Genomic DNA, 22,762 nt, shown 5'->3' with positions numbered 1-22,762 from the left:
CATACTACCCTTATCTGATTTTTAATCCACTACTAATTTGGTAAGTCTGCTTAAAAAGAATAAAGAAAACAAAATCAATACAGAAAAAATAGAATACAATTTAATAAAATGTTTTAGGTTTAAGAGCTTTTTTAGGTTTTATAACTACATTTTACACATTAGCCTGTCTTATTTGACATTCTGCTTCAAAGGAACAAATGATAGTTTTTTATACACTTTAATTGAAAGCAAATAAGCACCAGTATGTACACAAAAATAGAAGGAGCGTGTTTTTCATCTTTACATACAAACTACTTTGTCCACTTGGCCCTGAAAAAACTCAAAACAGAACAAGGGCACTATTATTTATTAAATTACTTCAGACTCAAGATTCACAGTCGATGATGTGAAGATGAAAAATAAATCCAGACAAAGCAGACTAGCCAACCGAGAGAACTGTGTTTTCCTCTCCTCCAAGCACCGTCATGGCTTCACCACAACTGTCAGAACCCGTTTGCTGACAGTTCAGCACTGTGGTCTAACAGGAATCCAGCAGCAGATGGAACCAGTGCAGTCCAAGCCGAATCCTCTCAGAAACAGGACAAGAGCAGCGTCTGCGTGGCAGTGCAGCTTTCACTCTGGCACAGGGGGAGGCCAGTCCACATCCACAGACTGAGAAGGGAAACATCATATTCAACAAGTAGGAATTTAGGGACATAACATTTCCAGAAAAGACAGTGACAGTTATATTCTGTATGATAATAAAAAAAGCAAACATATTGAATATTTGTTTTACAGATGTGACTTTCTCCCACCTCCACATCCAGTTCCAGGATGTCTGTGTCAGTCTTCAGCAGCTGGCACAGGTTGGGAATCGTTCGGCCGAAGTCTCCGTGGACAAACTCTTTGATGTAACTGTTGGCGGAGCATTAAGGAGCTTTTTTGTCTCACTGCAGGTTTCAGATAAAATTCAGGGTAAAATATTCTATTAGCTTATCGTTTCAATTAACAACAGACTGACCGGTGCAATGTTATAATTCATCATCGCACAGATGTGCCATTTAAAGTGAGGATACGTCCCGGCCTGCGTCTTCAATCGTAGGTAGAAATGATGAGAGTCCAGGAAGCGAGTGCTCATGCTGTGGATGGCTCGCTGTCGGACAGCCAGTGCCCGTCGATGCAGAACCCTCAAAGGGGTCTTCTGGTCCAGAGTCAGATCCTGATGAGACACACAACAGTCACACTGCTGATTCTTGATGTTTGAGTGTTAAAACACTCCAATTTCAACAGGTTATGAATTAGACCAACTAGACCTTGATGTCATCAATAAAAGAGATGTCTTCTCTCTGGATGGGTTTCTGGGTCCACACGAGAGCTGTATATGACTTGGTCTTCTCCTCCTCTCCCTCCTTCATGCGACTCATAGCCTCTCTGCAATTTAACACACAGCAAACATGGACTACTTTCTTAGTCTTTCACATATGTTGGAGATGTCGCTGTACAAATGCAGAATGAGTCATTTTCTCACCTGGTAACAATCTGCAGGTCTCTCACTTTGATTTTGTCTGACGACTGGTTAATGGTCTAAGAACAAAACAAAAATGATATCAGCAGGCCTAAAGTCTTTGCATCAGTGAACGCACATTTCTGTCAGCTTAACTTTGAAACAAGCATTTTTTTAGGAGGCTGAAAAAAAAAAGGATCTGCCAATTGCCCAAAACTGCAAATTTACAAACTCTCACGTTAAAATGCTAAAATTTACACTGTGGTGCAAAACACATATTTTCCCTTTACAACCTTGTGTATGGATGGAATGTATGGATCCCAAATGCCTTTAATATCTAATCCATCTGAATTTATTATTGATTTCTATAGTTGTGTGGTGGCTAAGATTGACAGGTGTGGTAAACCCAGGTAGCTATAACTGATCTGATAGGTCTTACCACCACTGATTGATTGATTGAACTGACCCCCTCTGCTAGGTTTTTGCTGTGTGGTACAGCCTGTCCAACAGGTTTGCACTTCTGTTTTGGTACCTTAAGTTCCATATTTTTCACATGAGCAAGCAATAATCAAGCTTGCTAGCAACAACGCTAATCCAAATAAGCTCACTTCTTGCTCCAAATCCTAACATGGCAACCTCCACAGAGTTAATGTCAACTCTTCAAAATGCCAAAACCAATACCTGATGTTAAGGTGTCCATGTCCATCTTTTATTACAGTTTATGCTCTAAAGAAAAAAGTACTATGCAATAAAGTCAGTTCTTACTTATATACAACTTTAACATATTTCAAATCAAATGCAGGGACTAACTCATTTTAACAAAATGCTAAACAACGAAAGAAAATAACTGTGTTTTAAGATGTTCTTGGCTGAAGTAAAATATTACAAATTAAAATAATTAAGGGAGAAGAGATTCCCAGGGATTGAATTCAAATATTTTCAGTCACTGCAACATTTCTCATAATGTAAAACAGGCTTAATAAGGAAACTCTTATATTGCTGCTGAGACCTTCAGTTCAGCAACTAAGTGACTGCAGAATAATGGACGGAGTGAAAGGACACATCTGTACCTCCTGGAGCTGCTTCATCTGCTCTTTGCTGAATCTGGATTTGTGAGGATTCAGCAGCTCCATCGCAAATGGACGTCCTGCCAAATCGAACCAATGAACCCGATAAAATAAACAGTTCTTCAATCTTCACAACTGACAAAATCTTAAAGTTTCAAAAATCCTACCGTTCCCAAGAGTCCTGACATCCACATCCTCTCTGCCAGATGAAGAGAAATTAAAACCTGCAACCCCGAAAACAGAGATAAAGATTTTATTCTACGGCAAGTCACGTGTCATGTGCTGAAAAAACAAAACAAAACAGTAATAATATAAATAAACATGAATAAATGTACAATAGTTATTACACAGTTTAAAATCTGCTCACTGAAAAAGTGTCACAAAATCTCTGGTTTTAAAAGTCGAGCTGGCTCACGTTTAAAATGAACCTGCTCCCAAACTAAACCAAAACACCCCCAAAAACTGTGCTTGTCTTCATTTAAGCTGCGATTGTGGTCTCACCATCCGCTCTAAAGGCAGAGAGGATAGGCGCCGCGATCAACTCCTCCACTGAAGACTCCATCCTCCTCTCTCCATCGATCACCCAGGGAGTTTGAGGTAGGCTGCGACAGAACTTGTTGTATCTCCCTAAACATCACGAGGAGACATCATTATGCTATTTATTATGCTGTCAGTTTTAGACAACAACATTTCAAACAGATGTTCTTAATGTCCTACGTCACCTGCCACAAACACAGACACGTGCAGACACTGGACCTGAGGGCTGCAACTGCTGGTAGGCTGCGTTGGAGGACAGGGGTAGTGCCTGGAGAAAGGAAATGAAGGAATAAAAGATGTCATTTCAAAATCATTCCATAGAACTTTTTACTCGTTAAAGATGAAGAGGATCCTTACTTCAAAAATTTGGCATCGGGTATTTTTTCCAGAGCTTTGACCACCGCCATCCGAGTAAACACCGACTGCAGAGAGAAGATACAGATTCACACAGGGGCAGGGATAGCTCAGTAGGTAGAGTGGTGGCCCCGTGATCGGAAGGTCGGGGGTTCGAATCCACTAAACGGCTACCCTGAGGTACCCCCGAGCAAAGTACCGTCCCTACACGCTGCTGCCCACTGCTTCACTGAGTGAATGGGTTAAATGCAGAGAGGAATTTCCCCACAGGGATCAATAAAGTATACATTATTACTGAACTTTCAATTAAATTATGAAGACAAACTAGTCGTCCTGATTATTTTGAAGGATAAACTCTGCTTCCTCACCTGTTTGTTCTTGGTGGGCTTGAAGCAGTCAGGACATGTTGCAGCTCTGTAAAAAGGACATTGTTTAACCCATAAATCTTTTACATTTCAAAACTCAGAGCACATCTTGTCCCTGTTTTAATCTAAAATCAGTTTAGCTTTTGAAATTCAGGGAATTTGTGAATCCTTCTAATGGATGTTTCTAAATTAAATGGATATGTCTTAATTATTACTGGTCATTTTTTATGTTAGCAATTCAGAAATATTTCCTTTCCCCTCCAACTTCATGTTCTTCACCAAGAGCTGTTTCAGAAATTTCATGTGATCTTGAAGAGTTCAGGACTCACAGGAAGTGGCAGTCAGCGTCTGTCTCTGGATGAGTGAACTCCACGCTGACCTCAAACGGGCTGACCTTGGTAACCACAGCAATGCCCCCCAGCTCCTTGGTAACCATGCCCTGCATGATCCACTTGAAGGCCTCCTTGACCTGGATGACATCGTCCTTGTCGAGCACTAAGCCCTTTTCTCTGAAAATATTAAATTAAACATCTGATTCCTTGTGACTCTTGACTGTACATCGACTGATGTTCAAAACGTAGCCGACAAATACTTTACCTCACTTCCTTCTTCACGTAGAGCCAACAGGAGTGCTGCAGTATTTTAAAAGAAATTGTCATAAACAGTGCGCAGATATTTTACATAAGCAATAAATACAAATGAACATCCAGTGAAAATATTACAGATATGTATGAATGCCGGGAAATGAACTTATAACGTGAAAAACTGTGAAGTACCAAATGGACGATATTGCGAGTACCAAGACATCCATCTCAATTACCCAAAACTCAAAGGACACAGAAAAAAAATCCACAAAAACCACAAAGGTTAGAATGTTGACATCAAAAATGCCTTAAGTAATGGTTGTTTCAAATTAACTTGTGCTGGGAAGTCAACACTGTCACATTTCTTCACCTCGTCTCCTACGTCAATCACACATCAATGATCTCACCCATTCTGCCTATTTCCATCTATGCAAAATTAACCCCTTTCTATCAATCCTTGTTCATAGTCTTGTTACCTCCTGCACTGACTGTTGTAATTATCTCTACAATGGTCTCCCTCCAAAATCCCTCCATAAGCTTCAACTGGTTTAAAACTGCTGCCTGCATTATTACCAGAACCCCTCCTACCAGCACTCCTGTCCTTCAGGAACGTCGCTGGCTCCCTGTGACGTTCCAAATAGTATTCAAGCTTCTTCTGTTCACCTTCAAGGCCCTTCATAACATTGCTTACCTTTCTGACCTATTAAGCACTACCTCTTTTGCCCACTCACTTTGATCTTCCTCTGCACTTGCTGTGCCTTCTTTCCACCTCAGCACCATGGGAAGCAGAGCCTTCATCTGCTCTGGTCCCAGCCTGTGGAACTCTCTACCCCGAATATAAGAAACACTGATTCTCTGTTCAAGTTTGCTTATTCACTGTGAACTTATTGTGTATTTTATATTGTTCTTTGTTCTATTATGTGTTTTTACTCTACTGTTAAGTGTCTTTGGGTGTCTTGAACGGCGCATTTAAATAAAATGTGTTATCATCATTATCATTATTATTACTACTACACCTAACCCTCAGCCTAACTCTAACCATAACCTAATTGTAACCCTGACACTAAAACCACATTTTAAGTCTAAAAAAATGTCTTCAAACTCGTGGCGACGAGCATTTTATCCTCATAATTGACTTTGTCCCCACAAGTATAGTACCATTCCAATTTTTGGTCCTCACAAAATATGTAAGCATGGTTCATACACACACACACACACAACCATACTGACCTCGCGGACACAGAGCTGAGCGGGCAGAGACACAGACAGCACCAGTGTGTCAAACTCGTAGTTTCCAGCCTTCACTGCCTCTGCTATCTGTGAACACACACCAGAAACAGCAGTTTAACACTGACGGCAGTGTAAATGGAAACAGTGAATACTGTCGAGCGCACACACCTTTATCGCCTGGGTTGTACCACATAGTCCCTGCAGGATTCCCAAACACACCACACATACACGTGAGTCCCCATCCTTTGATTTGACCACAGCGGCTGCCTCTTCTTCTGACTGAACATCAGTTATACTGGTCTCCAGTTTTGCTCTTTTATTGGGAGGGTCTTCAGATGTTTCTGATTCTGCAGCATCTTTGGACTTGTAATCATCTCTGGAGTCTAGAGCTACTGAATCTTGACATTTATCATTTTCTGTATCATTGATGAAAATTTGAAGTTCTTTAAGTGTTTCCTGTGTCAGGTCGAAGAAAATGCAATTAGAACTTTCATGTATTTTGACATATTTACTAATGCAACTGACGAAATCTGTAGAATACGACAACGAGAGCATACATTCCCCAAACAAGAAGATAAGTATTCACAATCTTTTCTTCCTTGTAACTCTCTGCATAAGCCACGATACAAACAAACCAACAAATAATTTCTAAACAAGATGACGATTAAAGAATATAGCAGGTATAAAAGCGGCGTCTGCAGCATGAGCCTCACCTCTGGTTGCTTCCGGTAGGCCGCCTGCACACTCACGCAGCAGAATCTGAGGACACAGCGAGCGCAGCAGCCAGCTGACAGCAACTTCTGGATGATTGGTTTATCCTTCTCCTTCAGGGGCAGCATGACTGCAGAGTGCAAAAGGAGAACCATGAACATTTCGGCATGATAAATGGCTATTCTGTCTTAAAATGTTGCAGATGTTAACTGCCTTTTGTAAATACTGTGTGTTATTTATTACAAGTCCCAAAAAGTTGATTGTGTTCACCTGGACGCAGCGTTTTGAGTGGCAGAAATATTTCATTACTCATCCAAGTGACTTCTGCAGTCTCAGCTGACTGCAGGTTTCCCAACCTTATAAACAGTGCATTTGCACAATGACTGAAAACTGCATGAACAATGGGCTGGGAGCTCAGTTCCTTGATCATTATTTATGCAAACTGTCATAACCATTGATCAAAGACCATGAGTACCATCACAGAGAGTTGGGGAATGGCTGCAATCACAGCATTGTAAGATGGTGACAGATGTACCCTTATTCCCCCTCCTCTATTCAGAGATGGTCTTTCCCTTTTCACGTAAATGGCCTCCTTGACTCCGCGCTCAAACCAGCGTTCCTCCCTGTGTACATCCAGAGTGTCCACTGGCCTGTAGGTGTAAATAGACTGCAGAGTCCTGGCCTGACGAGGTGGCTTTTCTGTGTTGTGCCATCCTCTTAGCCAGAGGTTGTTTGGTTTCCCCGATGTATAAATCACAGGAATCCTCCTGGCACTTAACAGCGTACACTATGTTACTCTGTTTGTGTCGGGGGACACGATCCTTGGGGTGGACCAATTTTTGGCGTTGTGTGATTTGGGGTTTAAAAGCCACAGAGATGCAGTGCTGAGAAAAAAATGCATCTCAGCTGTTAGAATAGAATGATCCTTTAATTGTTGCACAAGGGGAAATTTGGGCCGTTCCGATACGCCCTGACACATAAGGGATCACTAAGGGTTTTTGCTTAGGCAACAGTTGTCCTTCTCTCCTGGATCAGCTGGAGCTTTCTTTGGGTGCCATCGCAGCTTTGACAAATGTCCAGCTGGGATAACCACATTTACTCAGGGTCTTCTTGATATGATGTTCTTCTGTTTCTCCCACTGAAAACGTTACGTCCAGATGAACAGAATCAACTTTTGGGATTTACTCACCTGGATGATTGAGCATGTGTCAAGATATTTATTATAAGGTGTATTAAAAAAAGAAAGAAAGAAAGACAGAAAAAACTGCATGAAAAACCACATGAAAATAATCTTATTTAATAAGCATGCATATATCTAACTGTGGTTAAAACACCATCCATCCAGGCTGGAGCCATCTGAGCTACCATAGGGCGAGAGGCTGGTACACTCTGGACAGGTCACCAGCCTGATGCAGGTTTAACAGAGACACAGACAACCATTAACACCCCACATTCACACCTACAGCTGGATGTCTGTGGACTGTGGGGAAAAAGCTGGAGTACCCAGAGAGAAGCCACGCAAACAAGGGGAGAACATCGAAACTCCTGGTTATGGTTAAAACACACAGTTTCCAGTTAGATAATAAACTGATTCATTTTACTTTTACTGTAAGTACTATGAGTTTTTTTCTCACCATTTGGACATTTTCACATTTTGTTTTAGAGAAGTATTTTGTCTGGCATATTTTGACACACAAAAAGGCAACACAGCTTTTGCTCCAGGAAGTGGGAGAACAGCTGTCTGTCACTGCATCAACAGGCTTACAGTGCAGATCTGTGACTGTTGTTCAGCCTGTAGAGAGCCATTACACAGCTGTTCTCAGACCTAGTGCTCCAAATATTTGTGCAGTCATGTTCCTGTTTGTTATACGTATGTTTGTCAGAGATAGTGTTAAAAAAACAGAAGAAAAAAAAAAGAAAAAAGACACATTAAAGGCCCCCCCCCCCCCTCCCCCAAATCTCAGAGAGAGCACGTGTGAGCGTCTGAACAGATACTCAAACCAGCAGTTTCCATCTCACCAGATCCCACAGCAAATATGTTTAAGGAAGCGTTAACATCTTCCCAGAGTGCACTGATCCTAGCTTTCTAACGTGCTGCCCAAAACTCTTGAGCTACTCCTAAATATCTGTATATTTTGTACCCAAGGCGCAAGAACGTCTTGTAATTTTTAAAATGATCTCGAAAAATAGTTATTCAGTTATTTTCTGAAAGGCTTTCAAGGTGTTTCTTTGGGCAGTGGCTGCTTTTTCTCGCATTTTTAGTCCAGCCTTTGAACCTAACCATGTTCATACAATGTTTATTTGCTAAGCTACTTAACACGGATCTATTAAATATTCCCAACTCAACGGGTGAACCAGTGCTATGTCTGCACATAACAAACAACAAAACAAAAAATCTAAACCAACAATAAAAAGTTTTACATCTTAAAATAACCATAAACTATTAATTATAAGAATTTTGTGCCATCGGAAGACTGAGATTGTGTAAAAAAAACAAAAAAAACGACTGTTGCAGCTAATCATCTTAAACACGCCTGTGCAATCCAACAACTGCAGCTCCAGCACGGCTCACTTCAATTTTCTGATACTCTAAGCTAGCTAACAAGTTTTAATAATCTACAGACAATCTACACAACCTCTTATGGGTGACAGCAGAATTAAACTTACCTGACAGAACAGTGTTTTTTATGAACAGTGATGATCAGTTATTCGTAAGGCACGTTCGTCAATAGAGGGTCCCTTTCCTGTAGTCTGAGCCCTTCCAGACAAAACTAATCAAAAGAGGAGAAGCTTCAGGATAAAATTTTGCCTCTCGCAACAAGACGAGGGCTAAACTTAAGTTCATAGGTGATAGCAAATGCTATTGATATCACATGGATAAAAATGTTGTTTTAATAAATTACAGTAAACCCTAATCAATAACTTCTGGGTTCTCTATACTCAATCTTTACTGTCTGCAAACGTCATCTCCAAGCGCCGGGTAATTTGACAGCCGGGTCCTTCCTTCTGCTGCAGCACCCGGCGATCTGGAAGCTTCTAACTAGGGTGCTGGTATCGGCTCCTTAATCTGAGTCCATCCGAAGCCGAACTGTGGTGTTTCAGCGCCGGAGTTCACTAGTCTGACTCTGAAGACTCCCCTAAACATTTCCCATCGATTATAAAGTCAAGATGCCTGAAGCGATGGCAGCACCGAAGCTTTCCAACGGAGGCAAAAACAAAGGAGGGGCGTATGTGGACCGCGACAAACCGGCGCAGATTCGCTATAGTAACATTTCTGCCGCCAAAGGTATTTTGATATAATCATAGTTAATCAAGCAGCTAATATGGGATTCAGGGTTTGTACAGCAACCTGCTCTGCTTGTTTGCTGGGCACCGTTATTCCTGGTCCTATAGACGGTACCTTCCGCCTAGTCCAAATCTCATTCATTATAGTTGACGGCGTTTCTTTGCTATATAAATACAATACAGCGGCCATAACAGATAATGGTCAGTTAATAGTTTACAAGAATCCAACATCTTTATCTAATGTTGAATAAACCATTATGGGTGCTTGTATTACTTTTTCCAGATTAGTTAAAAGAAGCAAATTAATACATGAATAATAATATAATAATTTGAGGGTTTAATTAAAAAACAAAAAAAGAGCACTACTGAGCACTTGCTACAGGATGCTAATGATTCAGCACAATCTCTTCATTGTTGGGTTGTAATGCTGCTGAGCTGTCAGCTGAACTAGATTACGCATGTTTGTAGTTTTCAGTAAGATCCCTTTGATTTTAATAGGTAATGTACAACATAGAGGTTCCTGCTATATCAATGATATTGATACTGAAATGTTTTCATTAGTTCATAAACATGAATATGCTGTGCTTACCAAGAAGAAGCTTGAATATTAGTCCTCACTTCTGTTTTTTAAAATGCAAGACAAGATGAGTGGAATTTGCTTGACTTGGTTATTACCTGTGTTCTCATCCATCCCTTTGTTGTTTGTTAGCTGTTGCAGATGCCATCAGAACAAGCCTGGGCCCCAAAGGCATGGACAAGATGGTCAGTGAACAGATTTGATGGCTTTACCCAGGCCCCTCATCACACCTGTATCTAAACGATGGCTGTTGTTTTTGGTTTCAGATCCAGGATGAGAAGGGTGATGTAACCATTACCAATGATGGGGCCACCATCCTGAAGCAGATGCAGGTGCTCCACCCTGCTGCTAAAATGGTACGTTACAGCAGCCTGCACAGAAGCTTTGCAACTAAAACGGACCTATGAGTGCTCCCTTTCTAAGTATAATTTTAAGCTTCGTTAAACACCAAACACTGTTGTTAATTCGGCGATTAACTCATATGGCCTGAACCAAATGTGTTTCAGCTGGTGGAACTGTCCAAAGCCCAAGACATTGAGGCTGGTGATGGCACCACCTCTGTGGTGGTGATAGCTGGAGCGCTGCTGGATGCCTGCTCCAAGCTGCTGCAGAAAGGTGAGTGCTTTAGGGGATTGAAAAATCGAAAAAGTGATGCTACAGCTTAATTTTTTTTCTCTTTTTTTTTAAGAGTAATAGTAGAATTATTTCTGTCTTTTTTGTATCTTGTAGTTTGTTTTTATGCGCATTTTGAATTCACGCACTGGACATGTTGACTCCCTTTACTTTGCAAGGCTTATTTTGCACAGCAGATGAACTTAAGATGGCGCTAAAGCCCAATACAAGATAAATAAGGATCGTTTTGAGCTGTGTATCTGGAAAAGTTGAAGAATAACAACATGAACCTTTAATTGAGCACAATTGAGCCCGTTTAATTACTTGTCTCACCTGCCAGGTATCCACCCCACCATCATTTCGGAGTCGTTCCAAAAGGCAGTCGATAAGGGCGTGGAGGTGCTAACGGGCATGAGCCAGCCAGTGCAGCTGAGTGACCGTGAGACGCTGCTCAACAGTGCCACCACGTCACTGTGCTCCAAGGTGGTGTCACAGTATTCAAACCTGCTGGCACCCATGAGTGTGGATGCTGTTATGCGAGTCATTGACCCAGCCACAGCCACTGGTGTCGACCTACAGGACATCAAAATCATCAAGAAGCTTGGGTGAGTGTTTTTGTTTGTTTGTTTGTTTTTCTACTCTTATTTAAGCACTTTCTTCTGATTTTTGCTAGGCTTAATCACGTGTGTGTTGTGTGTTTAGAGGCACCATTGATGACTGTGAGCTGGTAGACGGCCTTGTGCTGACCCAGAGAGTTGCCAACACTGGTGTGACCCGAGTGGAAAAGGCCAAAATTGGCCTTATTCAGTTCTGTCTGTCCCCTCCCAAGACTGATGTGAGTCGCTTGATGAATATCTGCTGACAAGAAAACCCTTTCTGCCTTATTTTTTATGCTCAGCTTCAGATTGTAACAGTGAACTGCTGCTACAGTTTTGACTGCTTCAACTGCTATCGTTGCTCCTTTTCCAGTCATACAGAAGAGAAGACATTGTTTTCAGTAGATAGAAAACACTGTCAGTGCTGTTCTTGTGAACCATTATGTATTCCTTCAGGAAAAGCCTTCTTTTTCTGACCTTCTGTTGGGTTTTTGTGGGGCATGTAGATGGACAACCAGATCGTGGTGTCAGACTACGCCCAAATGGACCGCGTGTTGCGGGAGGAGCGTGCTTACATCCTCAACTTGGTAAAACAGATTAAGAAGGCTGGCTGCAACGTGCTGCTCATCCAGAAATCCATCCTCAGGTATGCAGGGAGCGAAGGACACGAGAAAAACACACTCTGCTATGCATTTCAGTCTTCTTCTGATACACGAAACATCTGTCACACTAACAACTAACTGTCATGTAACAGAGATGCTCTTAGTGACCTCGCCCTGCACTTCCTCAACAAAATGAAGATCATGGTGGTGAAGGAGATTGAGAGAGAGGATATCGAGTTCATTTGCAAGGTTAGTATTGTCAAATGAACCACGGCTTCTCTGTTTTTCACACAGTATTTAATGGACATATATAGATCTACATCACATTTGGCAGCACTTTATACTTTTTAAAATTTTATAGGAAACTAATCATCAGTTAACAAGATTTGTACACTTTTAACTTGTGAGCAAGTATTTAGTTTTGACAACTGTGTTTAGCATTGCACACCATTTAACTGAAGCCCCTACCCCTTCTTTAGACTATTGGCACCAAGCCCATCGCCCACATCGACCACTTCACTCCAGAGATGCTTGGCACTGCAGAGCTAGCAGAGGAAGTCAATCTGGATGGGTCCGGCAAACTAGTCAAGGTACAGTTGAGTCTTTGCTCAGAGAAACTCAGTTGATTTTTTTTGAGTTAAAGGACACAGAATGTTTCACTTGCAGCTGAGGAAAAAATGAGCTGAAACAACTCTGTGCCTCGCTTGCCACTTTTTGCAGATCACAGGCTGCACGAGCCCTGGGAAGACGGTGAGCATTGTGGTGCGCGGCTCCAACAAGCTTGTGATTGAGGAGGCAGAGCGCTCCATCCATGATGCTCTGTGTGTCATCCGCTGCCTGGTCAAGAAGAGGTCAGTCAGTTATTTCTGAAGAGTAAATTTCATTGTTAAAAAAATTCTTAACGAACCTGAAAACATACCCCTCCATGCTGGCTCACATGGCAAAGTTGGACTGTTCAAGAACACCTTTAGATACAGTTACAGGTACGATTGCCCTCTGACAAAGGCGCTTTTGCACTGACGCATCCTGCAGGAGCGTAACAAACAGAGGAACAGTATTTAGGAAAGCTCGCCATTATTTTCGCAATGGGTTGCTTCAGCAACTTTGATAGAGAGCATTCAAACAGATGTATTCTTTTTTTGAAAATGTCTTTTTGGTTGTTATTATTTTATTTTGATCCTAATTTCTCTCAGTAATAGGATCAGTTCCAATGGCTTTTGCATTTTTGCCTTCTCTGTCTCTCAGGGCTCTCATTGCTGGAGGTGGTGCTCCAGAGATTGAGCTGGCTGTGCGTCTGGCAGAGTACTCACGCACACTGGCTGGCATGGAGGCCTATTGTGTGCGGGCATACGCTGATGCCCTGGAGGTGATCCCATCGACGCTTGCCGAGAATGCTGGCCTGAACCCCATCTCCACTGTGACGGAGCTCCGTAACAGACACGCACAGGGAGACAAGATGGCTGGCATCAACGTTCGCAAGGTTGATCTTTTAATTTATTAATTTATTTTTTAAAGTTAGCATAGCCTGACTTTGTGGAGAAGGTACTGCTAACAGAAGTAGATATTTAAGCTACTTATCCAATAAAAATGTTCTCTAGTTGCTCTCCAATAAAACTATTGTCTTGTTTGTTTGTTTTTTGTGGGGTTTTTTTGTTTTTTAGTGCATTAATTTTCTTTTTCCTGTTGAATGTCAGTGTAAAATGAATTTTGAAATGTGAACAGTTAGACACAAAAGACACACACCAAACAATTTGTTGTATGTGCAACAGGGAGGGATCTCCAACATCCTTGAGGAGCTGGTGGTGCAGCCTTTACTGGTCTCCATCAGTGCACTGACACTGGCCACTGAGACGGTCCGTAGCATCCTGAAGATTGATGATGTGGTAAGACTTAATCTTTTTTTTTTTTTTTTTTTTTTTTTAAACATTTAAAGTGAAATTATTTTAAGATCATTTCTTGTATACTACCTTTGGCTTTTTGCAAAATCTGAGTTTATTAGATTACAGTTCAAACCAGTGGAAATGTGTTTTCTTGTTGCAGGTGAACACCCGATAGGTCTGTCCATTGAGTTTTGTCACCAAGCCTGCTCACACTGCAAGGGATCAGAGGACTCTGTTAACACCATTCTGTTCAGATTTCCACTGTAGTTGTTACGTTGCATAATTTAATAAAAAAAAAAACAACTTGTTTTTTTTTTTGTTGACATTCATTCCCTGTCTGTGTGATTATATCTTTTAAAGCAAGTTGAACCTTTACATCTTGGCCTTTTGTCTTGTTTCTGTTAATCTGTATAATCAGAGCATGCAAGATACCTGTCATATGTCTAAGTAGCAAACTTGCACACTGAAGATTACAGTTAAGAATAACAATAACTGCTAAATTTCACCACTGAATCAAATAAAAGGAATTATTTTTAAATATCCATCACGCAAAGCAGACAAGAACATAAGTCTCAAAAATAATCATGTATTGTTCTAGCTAATTTGTATAAGTAATCTGCATCACAGATGCAAAGTACTTAAGATTTAACCATATCTTTAGACTTAAAATTTATTTTGGGGTACTGCAATTTTGTGAGTAAGGGTACTTCTGGAGGATTAATTTTTCCACATCCATAACTTATGTCATAGTATTAATCAATACATTAAGGCAATTGCAACATTATTTTTTTTGTTCAACTATTCGTTTCACAAATTCTGGTGCTTTTAATTTGTATGGAGCCCAAGGCTTTTCATTTCCTGCCACTCTCCGTCACTTCCCTCCCAACCAAGCTTCTCTGTTGCTAAGGACTTCACTTGCTACCTGCATGTGGATAGAGAGCGAGCTTGTTATCTCGACTGAGTACTCTTACTACAAGTGATTTTGTGACGCAACTTAAAAAATAAATAAATAAAAAGCAACATTTACAAAAACATGGCAAATGCTCACCGGAAAAACGTTTTGGTTACTTCATGTTTGAAAACGCCGGTAGACCCGCACACCAAAGCGCCGTTAGCTTCGTATGAACGCGAGAGAGTCCTGCCGTGCATGGTTACAGGTCACGTCGACAACCGGGATTACGAGAAAGAGGTAATTTTTACTGAGTTTTAATTGTTGTGTACAGGTTCCGATTATCAATTACAACACCTGCCTTTTGTTTAAAAATCCCCTAATAATCAGCCTGCCAGCCCCCTTTTACTGACATGAACCGTAGCTTTCTGGTTAATTTACAGATAGTTAATTTAGATGTTTCCTTTTCCTCAATGGTGGAGGAAAATCCACACAGAAAGTGCATTACTTACATGCTGGAGAAAAAATTGCAGACTAAGTCACTGTAAATACTTTAATCCTGCAAAAAAAGTAATTTATTGTTCCGACAATTGTTAAAATTTATTTTTAATAATAATAATAATTTAGTAATAGTAATTTAACATAGATAGACCCCCGGTCATTCTATACAGACCTTTACATTTATTGTTACTGGGATCTTTGACATATTACAATTTGAGACATTGTATTTTAAATATTAAGTTTAAACTGTCTGTCTGAACAGAGTAGAATCGGCTATTTGTATTTAAAGTTTTTTTTCTCCATTATTATCCAGACTTTACTTTGTGAAGTAAGCCACACACTGTTTCTGATCTGGTTCCAACAGGCCGTTGACAGTTTAAGGTCAGCCAGTTTAAGGGATTTGATCTGTTTAATTTGTTTAGCATACTATTTGTGGACTTCCATCTCAGCCACATTATCAGATGTCACGTTTAGTGTATAATCCTAAAATCACTCATCTTCTGCTGTTCTTCCATCAAGGATCTTGATAATTTAGTAAAAAGTTGTGAAGGCAGACACCTGATGTAAATTGTGTGTCTGCCTGTCGTGCCTCAACATATGGTCAGTGTCGCTGCTGTGACAGCATAATAGGCTTAGTCCTGGAGGAGTGCTCAATGAGTGGTGGTTAAGCCATTATGTTTGAAGATGTAGGAACATGAAATGGATGAACGTGACAGCTTCACAATTCGTATATTTATTCCATGCAACATTTAATATACTGAATCCAAACATATATTGTTCAAAAAGTTATCTAATGATGACCTATTCTGGTCATTTCCACCTCTGTATTTTGCCTCTTGGACTCTTCTAGAATAGCTTTGCATGATTCACACTCAGATATTACCTATTCATCTTATACTGGGACTTGATACAGCCCCTCAGTCCATCCTCTGTCTGAAACAAGCTGTTTTAGCTCCTCTCCCTAATAAGCCAGCAAACCTTCTCATGATTTGCTGCCATTTGCAAATTGAAGAGATAAACAGCAGCTGGAAGAAGCATCTGAACCCACAGTAAAAGTGTTGGTGAGATAAGGATATCCCCTATCACTGACACACAGAGCCAAAAACAAAACGAGAATGGAAACATCTCATGTGGCTCACAGAGGTTACTTGTACATTACCTGACCTCTTTATTGTTATTATGACTCATTATTAACTTTGATCATATTTAACATAAGCATCCAACACTGGAACAGCATATCCATCCATCTTCCTCCACCTATGCAAGGTTGCAGGGAGGCTGGAGCCTATCCATGTTGCCATAGGGCGAGAGGCGTGGTACACCCTGGACGGGTCACCAGTCTGTCGCAGGGCAGTGTATAAGTGCAGTGTATTTTGGTCACTTATTATATTTAGATATAAAATGGCTGCTGATTGCAGTATGAGATTGTTGTGACTATTTCAGATGGAGTATGAGGACTCAGGCTCTGATTACTGTGACGAGGACTACGCTGGGACAGGAGGCCCTTTCATGATAAACAATTATAGAGCAGCAGGAGATCGCCTCGACCTCAGTCAAATCTTCTTCTCCAATGAGGAGTACTACAGCAAGCTGGAGGAACTGAAGAAGGCCCACCTGCACACCATGGCAGAGCTGGAGAGCATGTATCGCCAAAAGCTGCAGCTCAAGTCCATGGAGCCATTAGATATGACAGTGATGGATGGAAGGCAGAGGTGGGTGGATTTTGTTCAATATTATGTAAGGAACTAAACACTTGTTCATTGTCTTTCTGTATGTAAAGAATTTTTGGAACAACACTAAACAGACAAAAACCCCATAAAACATATAGTGAAGCTATGCAAATGTGAACCTGTGACCATAGTCCTTTTCTGATTAGAGAAAAGCACACAACTTTTGTATCCAACAATAAACCAGTGATATTGACACTTTTGACAATTTTAAGAATTTTATGAGGCTTTTATATAGTTGGAATTTATTTGTTTAGATTCTGGGCTGCTGACTGGACAAAATAAGCTTTGAGAAATTGTGAATGACATTTTTCACAGCATTTTCTTAAACAAAACTAATAAATTGAATAATTGGTATTATTATTGATGACTTTTGTTCAAGTTTGTTTTTTCTTCTTCTATTTTTTTTTTTTTAGACTGCCGTGGGTTCATGCTACTGCTACAGCTTCACACTGTCATTTGAGGAAGTCTCACTCTGCTGTTGAACTCAGATGGGTCTCTGGGCATTCAGACTCCTCAGATGAAGATCAAACTGCCAGCAACAATGTTGAAAAAGGCATACTGTTTTCCCCCAAAGAGCACATCAAGAATATGTGGAAGGACTTTAAGCTGTCCCCCTATCATGCCCACCTGTCCTCTGCTTCGCTGCGCAGTCTAACAAGTGACCAAAATAAACCACAAAAGAGGACAGGGCACAAGAAACAGAGGAATAAAGATAGAGAGCGGGAGCACCGGAAAGATAGAGTAACTGTCCCAAAACCTTTCCAGATGACACTACGTGAGGCTGAGCAGCGAAAGCGAGGCATAAAGACACGCTCAGAGATTGAACTGGAAAACATAGAGCTGCGACGGCAACTGGAAGAACTGACAGAGTGTCAGAGGAAGTTCCGTGCCAGCCCCGTACCTGCACACATTCACCTGCCACTTTATGATGAGCTACAAGAGCGCAACGAGGAACGACGGCGAGCCATGCGAGAGCGAGAAGAGCAGCATCTCCGGACCATACAGAAGCCATTCAGCTTCCTGGAGCGGGAGCGGCTGAAGAAGGAGCAGAGACAACTACGTCACCTGCAACCATCTGATCAGGAGAAAGTGAAACCCTTCAAGGCCAAGCCTGTGCCAAAGTCTGTCTACATAGCAGCATCAGGGGAGCAGATGAAAGAGGAGCAGCTGTATCGGTCTATCAAGATACAGATGAGGGCTGAGGAGATGCTTCACAATGCTTCCATGCCTCCGAGCATGCTCAAACGACGGCTCAGTGAACGGAAGAATCGCAAAGATGTCAAAGCTGGAGTCGGGGGGGATGATGGCTTTTCACACAGGCCGCAGATAAACAAAGAGGTACCAGATTTCAATGCCAGTTATAGGCGCTTCCAGAAGCATCTGGAGAAACGAAAAGAGATAAAGCCTGCGACTGCGTGTGAACCATTTGAGCTGAGGACATCACAGATTTCCTCACACCGGGAACGGATCCTGACTGATATCGAGAAGGAGCAGAGTAGCCCTCGAACACTGCGCTGGCCATACATCAGCCCTGGGCCAACCCGGACGCCAAACTCAAGCCTCTGTTCATCCCTCTCAGGTAGCCTGGAGGTCCTCCCTGCCAAAGTCACAGATGCCACAAAAAAGCGCCATGAGGCCGTGAGGTACCACCTTAGGGCACCAAAAACTTCCATCATTTTAGTAGAGACAGTGAATTGTCCCATTTAGACAAAGTCCTCACCAGCTGTCTTCCGTGATTAAAAAGAAGGCCTCCTCCCAGCTTCCCCTGCAACCCTTATAACCAAATACACTTATATAGCTTGTTTTTGCACCCATAAGCTTAATTACCTGCACTACCTGTAAACATTCCTACATCCATGACCAAATTTTCTACCTGAATAGGAAGGTGCTGCAGCAGAGGAAGAAGGCTGAGGAGGAGGAGGAGCGGTGGAGGGAAAGGCAGATGCAAAGGGAGAAGAGGCTGCAGGGGCTAGTTCTGAAACGTGCCCAGGCCAATGACCCCCACCTAGCTCTTTCACAGACCCATCCAAACAAGCTCAAAGAGTTCAGGTATGCTGAAAACAGCGCTACTTTCACTCTAAGCTTTGCTGAGCAGGTTTTTGCAAGAAGCGCTTGGTTGCAAGTTCCTATGGCCATGCAGTACATTCAAGTTGAGTTTTATATTTGTCTTAAAGTAAGGAAATGCACTTTTTTTCTTTTTCCATGTTCTTTAATGAGAAAGATGATCCACTGCACTCTTATGTTTATAGGAAACAGGATCTTCAGCGCAGGAAGGAATACAAGCAGGAGATCAAAGAAATGCAGGAGAGAGTGAAGGGAAGGCCACTGTTGTTGGAGCAAGTTGCACAGGTGATTGTGTAACCACTACATAGCCACATCATATCACATCATCACCTGCATGACAAACCTGCTGTCTTTCATCTTTTACTACACCATTTGGGTTTTATCATGACGATATATATGTGCCTCTAAAGATTTAAAAATGTGAGGGAAATTAGAACGAAATAGCTTTAAATTTGATGAAAGAACAATTACAAAGAAGCCAAGCAGTAAATATTCATGTGTAAAATGTTAGCAGAAATCTTTTCTTGCTGGAAAGCACACAAAGCATCCATTAAATGCATTTCAACTTTTTGGTGAAATATAACTATTGTTTTTCCAGCTAACTTCACAAAAGAATTTCCCTTTGAATAAATGAAGTCTTTATCTTATCTTATCTTATCTTATCTTATCTTATCTTATCTTATCTTATCTTATCTTATCTTATCACACTCTTGTACAATCCGTGTGTCCTCTCGCTCTCTCTCTCTCTCTCCCTCCCTCTATTCTCCTCACTCCTTCATTCTACTGATAATTACACAAACATTGTATCCAACAACAAAATAATATCACACTATGACAATCACTATGATACTTTCTCTCTCTCTCCCCCTCTCTTTGCTGGTTTTGGTACCCTATGTCAAATCAGTGAATTACGTCCACGATTTATGAGTTAGGAAGTAATAAAAGAAGTAATAAAAATTAATGGCAGTCATCATTTTTATGACTATAATAAAATTATAATATTTCATAACTCGGTAATAATCAATAATCATATGAACAAAAAATGTATGATCATGAAAATATGGTGATGGAATAGGATGATGAATAAGCTGTTTAACATCCTAGGACCTGGCGTCCACATATATGGACATCACATTTTGGGTTATTTAGACCAAAATACTCAATTTTGCTCTACAAGGGCCTGATATCCACTTACGAGGACATTATACTGCTACTGTTCTATCGAAATTTTAAACAAATATCCTCATATGTGGTTCTCATTTTTCTTAGAAACAAAAATCAGGTAAAAAAAAAAATCTGGTCATTCTTTGTTTTTACATTCATTGGGTCCCAATCAGCCCAAATATCAAAGAGAAATCAAAAATGCATGCCGTGGAAGAGTTCGGGTCTTAGGAGGTTAGGATAGAAATTCAACCTGTGGAATAATTTATATTTTTGTGCTGCTATCATTTTAAACCAAAAGGTTTACTTTTTTGACCAAAAATGCCACATTGGACCCTTATTTGGGGACCAAATGAATGCAAAGTCTTCTTTACTGGAGGTTAAAAATGGCTCTTTGGCATTTTATTAAAAAAAATCTGAAAGAGCAATGTTGTAAGTGGGAATACGCCTGAATGTGGTGAGGGGACCAGCAAGACTGAGTTGTGGAGCAGCTGGTAAGGACTTGTGTATTTCTGCAAAGTCTGCAAAGCTGTCTTGGTTGATTTCAAAAACTCTGCGTACTTAACTCGTCAGAAGGCCATAAATTCAGATCAAAACTGTCCCACAGTCTCTTAGTGGCTGAAGCGAGAGCCTGCCTCTCTGAAATGACTTTATTGATGGGTCTGGGAGAAGTTCAAGATCATGGCTAGGGGTTACAGTCAGGGGGCTATTTCCGGTAGGTGAAAGTCAGGCAGGCGAGAACTTCTGGTCACTCAAAGTCGCTGGGGTTGAATGAGGGTGAAACAGCTGTTTCACAGCAATCAGGTTAAACCCGGCCTGGTTTAACACATTTTAACACACACACATACACAAGTACCCAAAAACAGGGTCCTGCCAAGGTGGCATTTCTTGTCAAAAAAGTAAACTTTTTGTTTAAAATGACAGCAGCACAAAAATATGAATTATTCCACAGTTTGAATTTCTATCTCAAACAACCTGTTCATCATCCTATTCCATCACCATATTTTCATGATCATATATTTTTTGTTCATATGACTATTGCTTATTACCAAGTTATATCATAAATATCATAATTTATCATGATTTTATGATATTTATAAAAATTGTGACTGCCATTAACTTATATTACTTTCTTTACTACTTCTTAAGTAATTAAATGGAATATGTTCTTTAAGTAGAACATATTCCTTCTTTACAGTACATCTTTAATTATTCTAATAGTTTGAATTTGTCCTGCTGTAACAGAGGAATGCCAAACAGGCTGCAGATAAACACTACACCAACACCCTGCATGGATGTGACGTGACAGAGGAGTTTATCAGCAGTAAAGCAGGCAAATTAGGATCTTCACCCAAATTGTCTCCATCCAGCGAGAGCAAGCAGAGGTAAATCTGTGACGCTTACAAACTTACTAAACTCAGTATTCTATCTGTTAATAAGTAGTCGGTACACTACTCATTATGTTCTTTTAATAATTAGTGACCTTGAGGAAGCAGACCTGGGTTATGAACCAGTTCACTATAGGAAAGTCTTCCTGGATGATGATGTGGATGATCCAGCCGAGAAGGAGGGAGGAAGAGCAGACGAGGAAAGCGACGAGGTCTCGTCTAATTACCAAGACAGTCACCACACAGAGAAGGATTGTCTTGGGGATGATTGCCATTATTCTGATGAAAGTTACCAATACTCAGACGATCACGAGAATTACTCAGAAGACAGTGAACATGCTGCTGACACTAAGGAGCAGGAGGCAGAGGACTGATATTTTAAATGTCATCATGTGTTCTTTCTCTGAGAGAGAAATCTGACCAAATTGTGAAAGGTTAATGTTTCTTTATTATAGGACTTTCAAGCTTGAGCTGTCTTGTTTCATCCCTTGAAACTCACTATTTTTTCTAGTTTTCTATCATTTTTGTGTCATGGCTGTGACAGATGTGAATGATTGCATTATGTGATTTCATTACCATACATTTAAGATAACGACTTTATTTTACTTACTAGAAAGCATAACAGTAACACAAATTTCATGCTTGAGGAAGTAACTTCAGACACAGCCACAAGCCATTGTCACAACACACACTTTGACTTGCCCTGTTAGGAGAACCTTGTGTTTCACTGGTCTTTTCTAGCACTCCATGATCAGAATGTGTCCTGAATTAGTACTAATAGTTCATATTTTTTGTTGTGATGTACTGCTTTAGTTCTTAACATTTTCCCACTTTTTAAGCAGTGTCTAAATTCAACTAAATCAAACTATCACTGAAAATAAACTTAATAAAGAAACAGCAAAATGTAACTTGAATGTTTGGAGTATATTCTCAGATAGTTATATTATTTAATTGTTAAATGTGCATGTTTTCTTTTAGCACGTCAAAATGTGTTATATATAAATACTTAATCGATAGCTGTCCTTTTTTGTATTGGCTTAGAATAAAAGATTTCTAGTTATGTGAAATATTTCATTGACTGGCATTCCTGGACACATGGCCTCGGTTATATCATGACGACTCGTGTAGAAAAAAAGCCACTCATTT

At 40.6% G+C, this 22,762-nt stretch overlaps 3 protein-coding genes across 4 annotated transcripts; 2 read left to right on the top strand and 1 right to left on the bottom strand.

Annotated features, from left to right (window-relative positions):
- Window positions 1–78: 78 nt before the first annotated feature.
- pus10 (pseudouridine synthase 10) lies at window positions 79–9,345 on the bottom strand. 2 transcript variants are annotated; one of them, XM_085458271.1, is made up of 18 exons: window positions 9,283–9,345; window positions 8,999–9,102; window positions 6,334–6,461; window positions 5,789–6,076; window positions 5,621–5,707; window positions 4,404–4,438; window positions 4,136–4,315; window positions 3,810–3,855; window positions 3,445–3,509; window positions 3,273–3,355; window positions 3,052–3,177; window positions 2,718–2,774; window positions 2,554–2,630; window positions 1,508–1,563; window positions 1,293–1,410; window positions 1,056–1,198; window positions 795–894; window positions 79–651 (listed from the first exon to the last, which is right to left on the bottom strand). In XM_085458271.1, the coding sequence occupies exons 3-18, from the start codon at window positions 6,457–6,459 to the stop codon at window positions 613–615; spliced, it is 1,626 nt and encodes a 541-aa protein (XP_085314397.1). In that variant the 5' UTR covers window positions 6,460–6,461; window positions 8,999–9,102; window positions 9,283–9,345; the 3' UTR covers window positions 79–612. The 2 variants fall into 2 exon arrangements, with proteins under 2 accessions (XP_085314397.1, XP_085314398.1); XM_085458272.1 differs by lacking the exon at window positions 9,283–9,345 and having other exon boundaries at window positions 8,999–9,236.
- Window positions 9,330–14,212, top strand: cct4 (chaperonin containing TCP1, subunit 4 (delta)). The gene is made up of 13 exons (XM_085458273.1): window positions 9,330–9,617; window positions 10,326–10,378; window positions 10,460–10,549; window positions 10,700–10,808; window positions 11,146–11,410; window positions 11,508–11,640; window positions 11,908–12,047; window positions 12,156–12,252; window positions 12,483–12,593; window positions 12,724–12,854; window positions 13,249–13,483; window positions 13,773–13,886; window positions 14,044–14,212. Exons 1-13 carry the CDS (start codon window positions 9,500–9,502, stop codon window positions 14,056–14,058), a joined length of 1,611 nt encoding a protein of 536 aa, XP_085314399.1. The 5' UTR covers window positions 9,330–9,499; the 3' UTR covers window positions 14,059–14,212.
- Window positions 14,213–14,322: 110 nt separating this feature from the next.
- On the top strand, window positions 14,323–22,086 carry fam161a (FAM161 centrosomal protein A). The gene is made up of 7 exons (XM_085458270.1): window positions 14,323–15,072; window positions 16,717–16,985; window positions 17,417–18,646; window positions 18,885–19,052; window positions 19,253–19,352; window positions 21,474–21,613; window positions 21,708–22,086. The coding sequence occupies exons 1-7, from the start codon at window positions 14,917–14,919 to the stop codon at window positions 21,988–21,990; spliced, it is 2,346 nt and encodes a 781-aa protein (XP_085314396.1). The 5' UTR covers window positions 14,323–14,916; the 3' UTR covers window positions 21,991–22,086.
- The last annotated feature ends 676 nt before the right edge of the window (window positions 22,087–22,762 follow it).

The sequence above is a fragment of the Copadichromis virginalis genome, linkage group LG6 (assembly GCF_057382275.1).
Source record: "Copadichromis virginalis isolate Kocher_CV1m ecotype Utaka linkage group LG6, C_Virginalis_male_GT1.1, whole genome shotgun sequence".
Classification (NCBI taxonomy): domain Eukaryota; kingdom Metazoa; phylum Chordata; class Actinopteri; order Cichliformes; family Cichlidae; genus Copadichromis; species Copadichromis virginalis.
The sequence above is the reverse complement of the archived record's forward strand: the minus strand, read 5'-3'. Positions and strand labels throughout refer to the sequence as shown.

Bases quoted from the DNA above. Each gene is read 5' to 3' on its own strand.
- cct4 (XM_085458273.1), top strand. From the start codon at position 9,500: ATGCCTGAAGCGATGGCAGCACCGAAGCTTTCCAACGGAGGCAAAAAC. The intron at 10,379-10,459 runs GTCAGTGAACAG...TTTTGGTTTCAG, and splicing joins CCAAAGGCATGGACAAGATG to ATCCAGGATGAGAAGGGTGA. The intron at 11,411-11,507 runs GTGAGTGTTTTT...TTGTGTGTTTAG, and splicing joins AAAATCATCAAGAAGCTTGG to AGGCACCATTGATGACTGTG.
- pus10 (XM_085458271.1), bottom strand. From the start codon at position 6,459: ATGCTGCCCCTGAAGGAGAAGGATAAACCAATCATCCAGAAGTTGCTG. The intron at 3,356-3,444 runs GTAAGGATCCTC...TCCTTTCTCCAG, and splicing joins CCCGATGCCAAATTTTTGAA to GCACTACCCCTGTCCTCCAA. The intron at 2,631-2,717 runs GTAGGATTTTTG...TCGATTTGGCAG, and splicing joins TGTCAGGACTCTTGGGAACG to GACGTCCATTTGCGATGGAG.
- fam161a (XM_085458270.1), top strand. From the start codon at position 14,917: ATGGCAAATGCTCACCGGAAAAACGTTTTGGTTACTTCATGTTTGAAA. The intron at 15,073-16,716 runs GTAATTTTTACT...TGACTATTTCAG, and splicing joins ACCGGGATTACGAGAAAGAG to ATGGAGTATGAGGACTCAGG. The intron at 19,353-21,473 runs GTGATTGTGTAA...CTGCTGTAACAG, and splicing joins TGTTGGAGCAAGTTGCACAG to AGGAATGCCAAACAGGCTGC.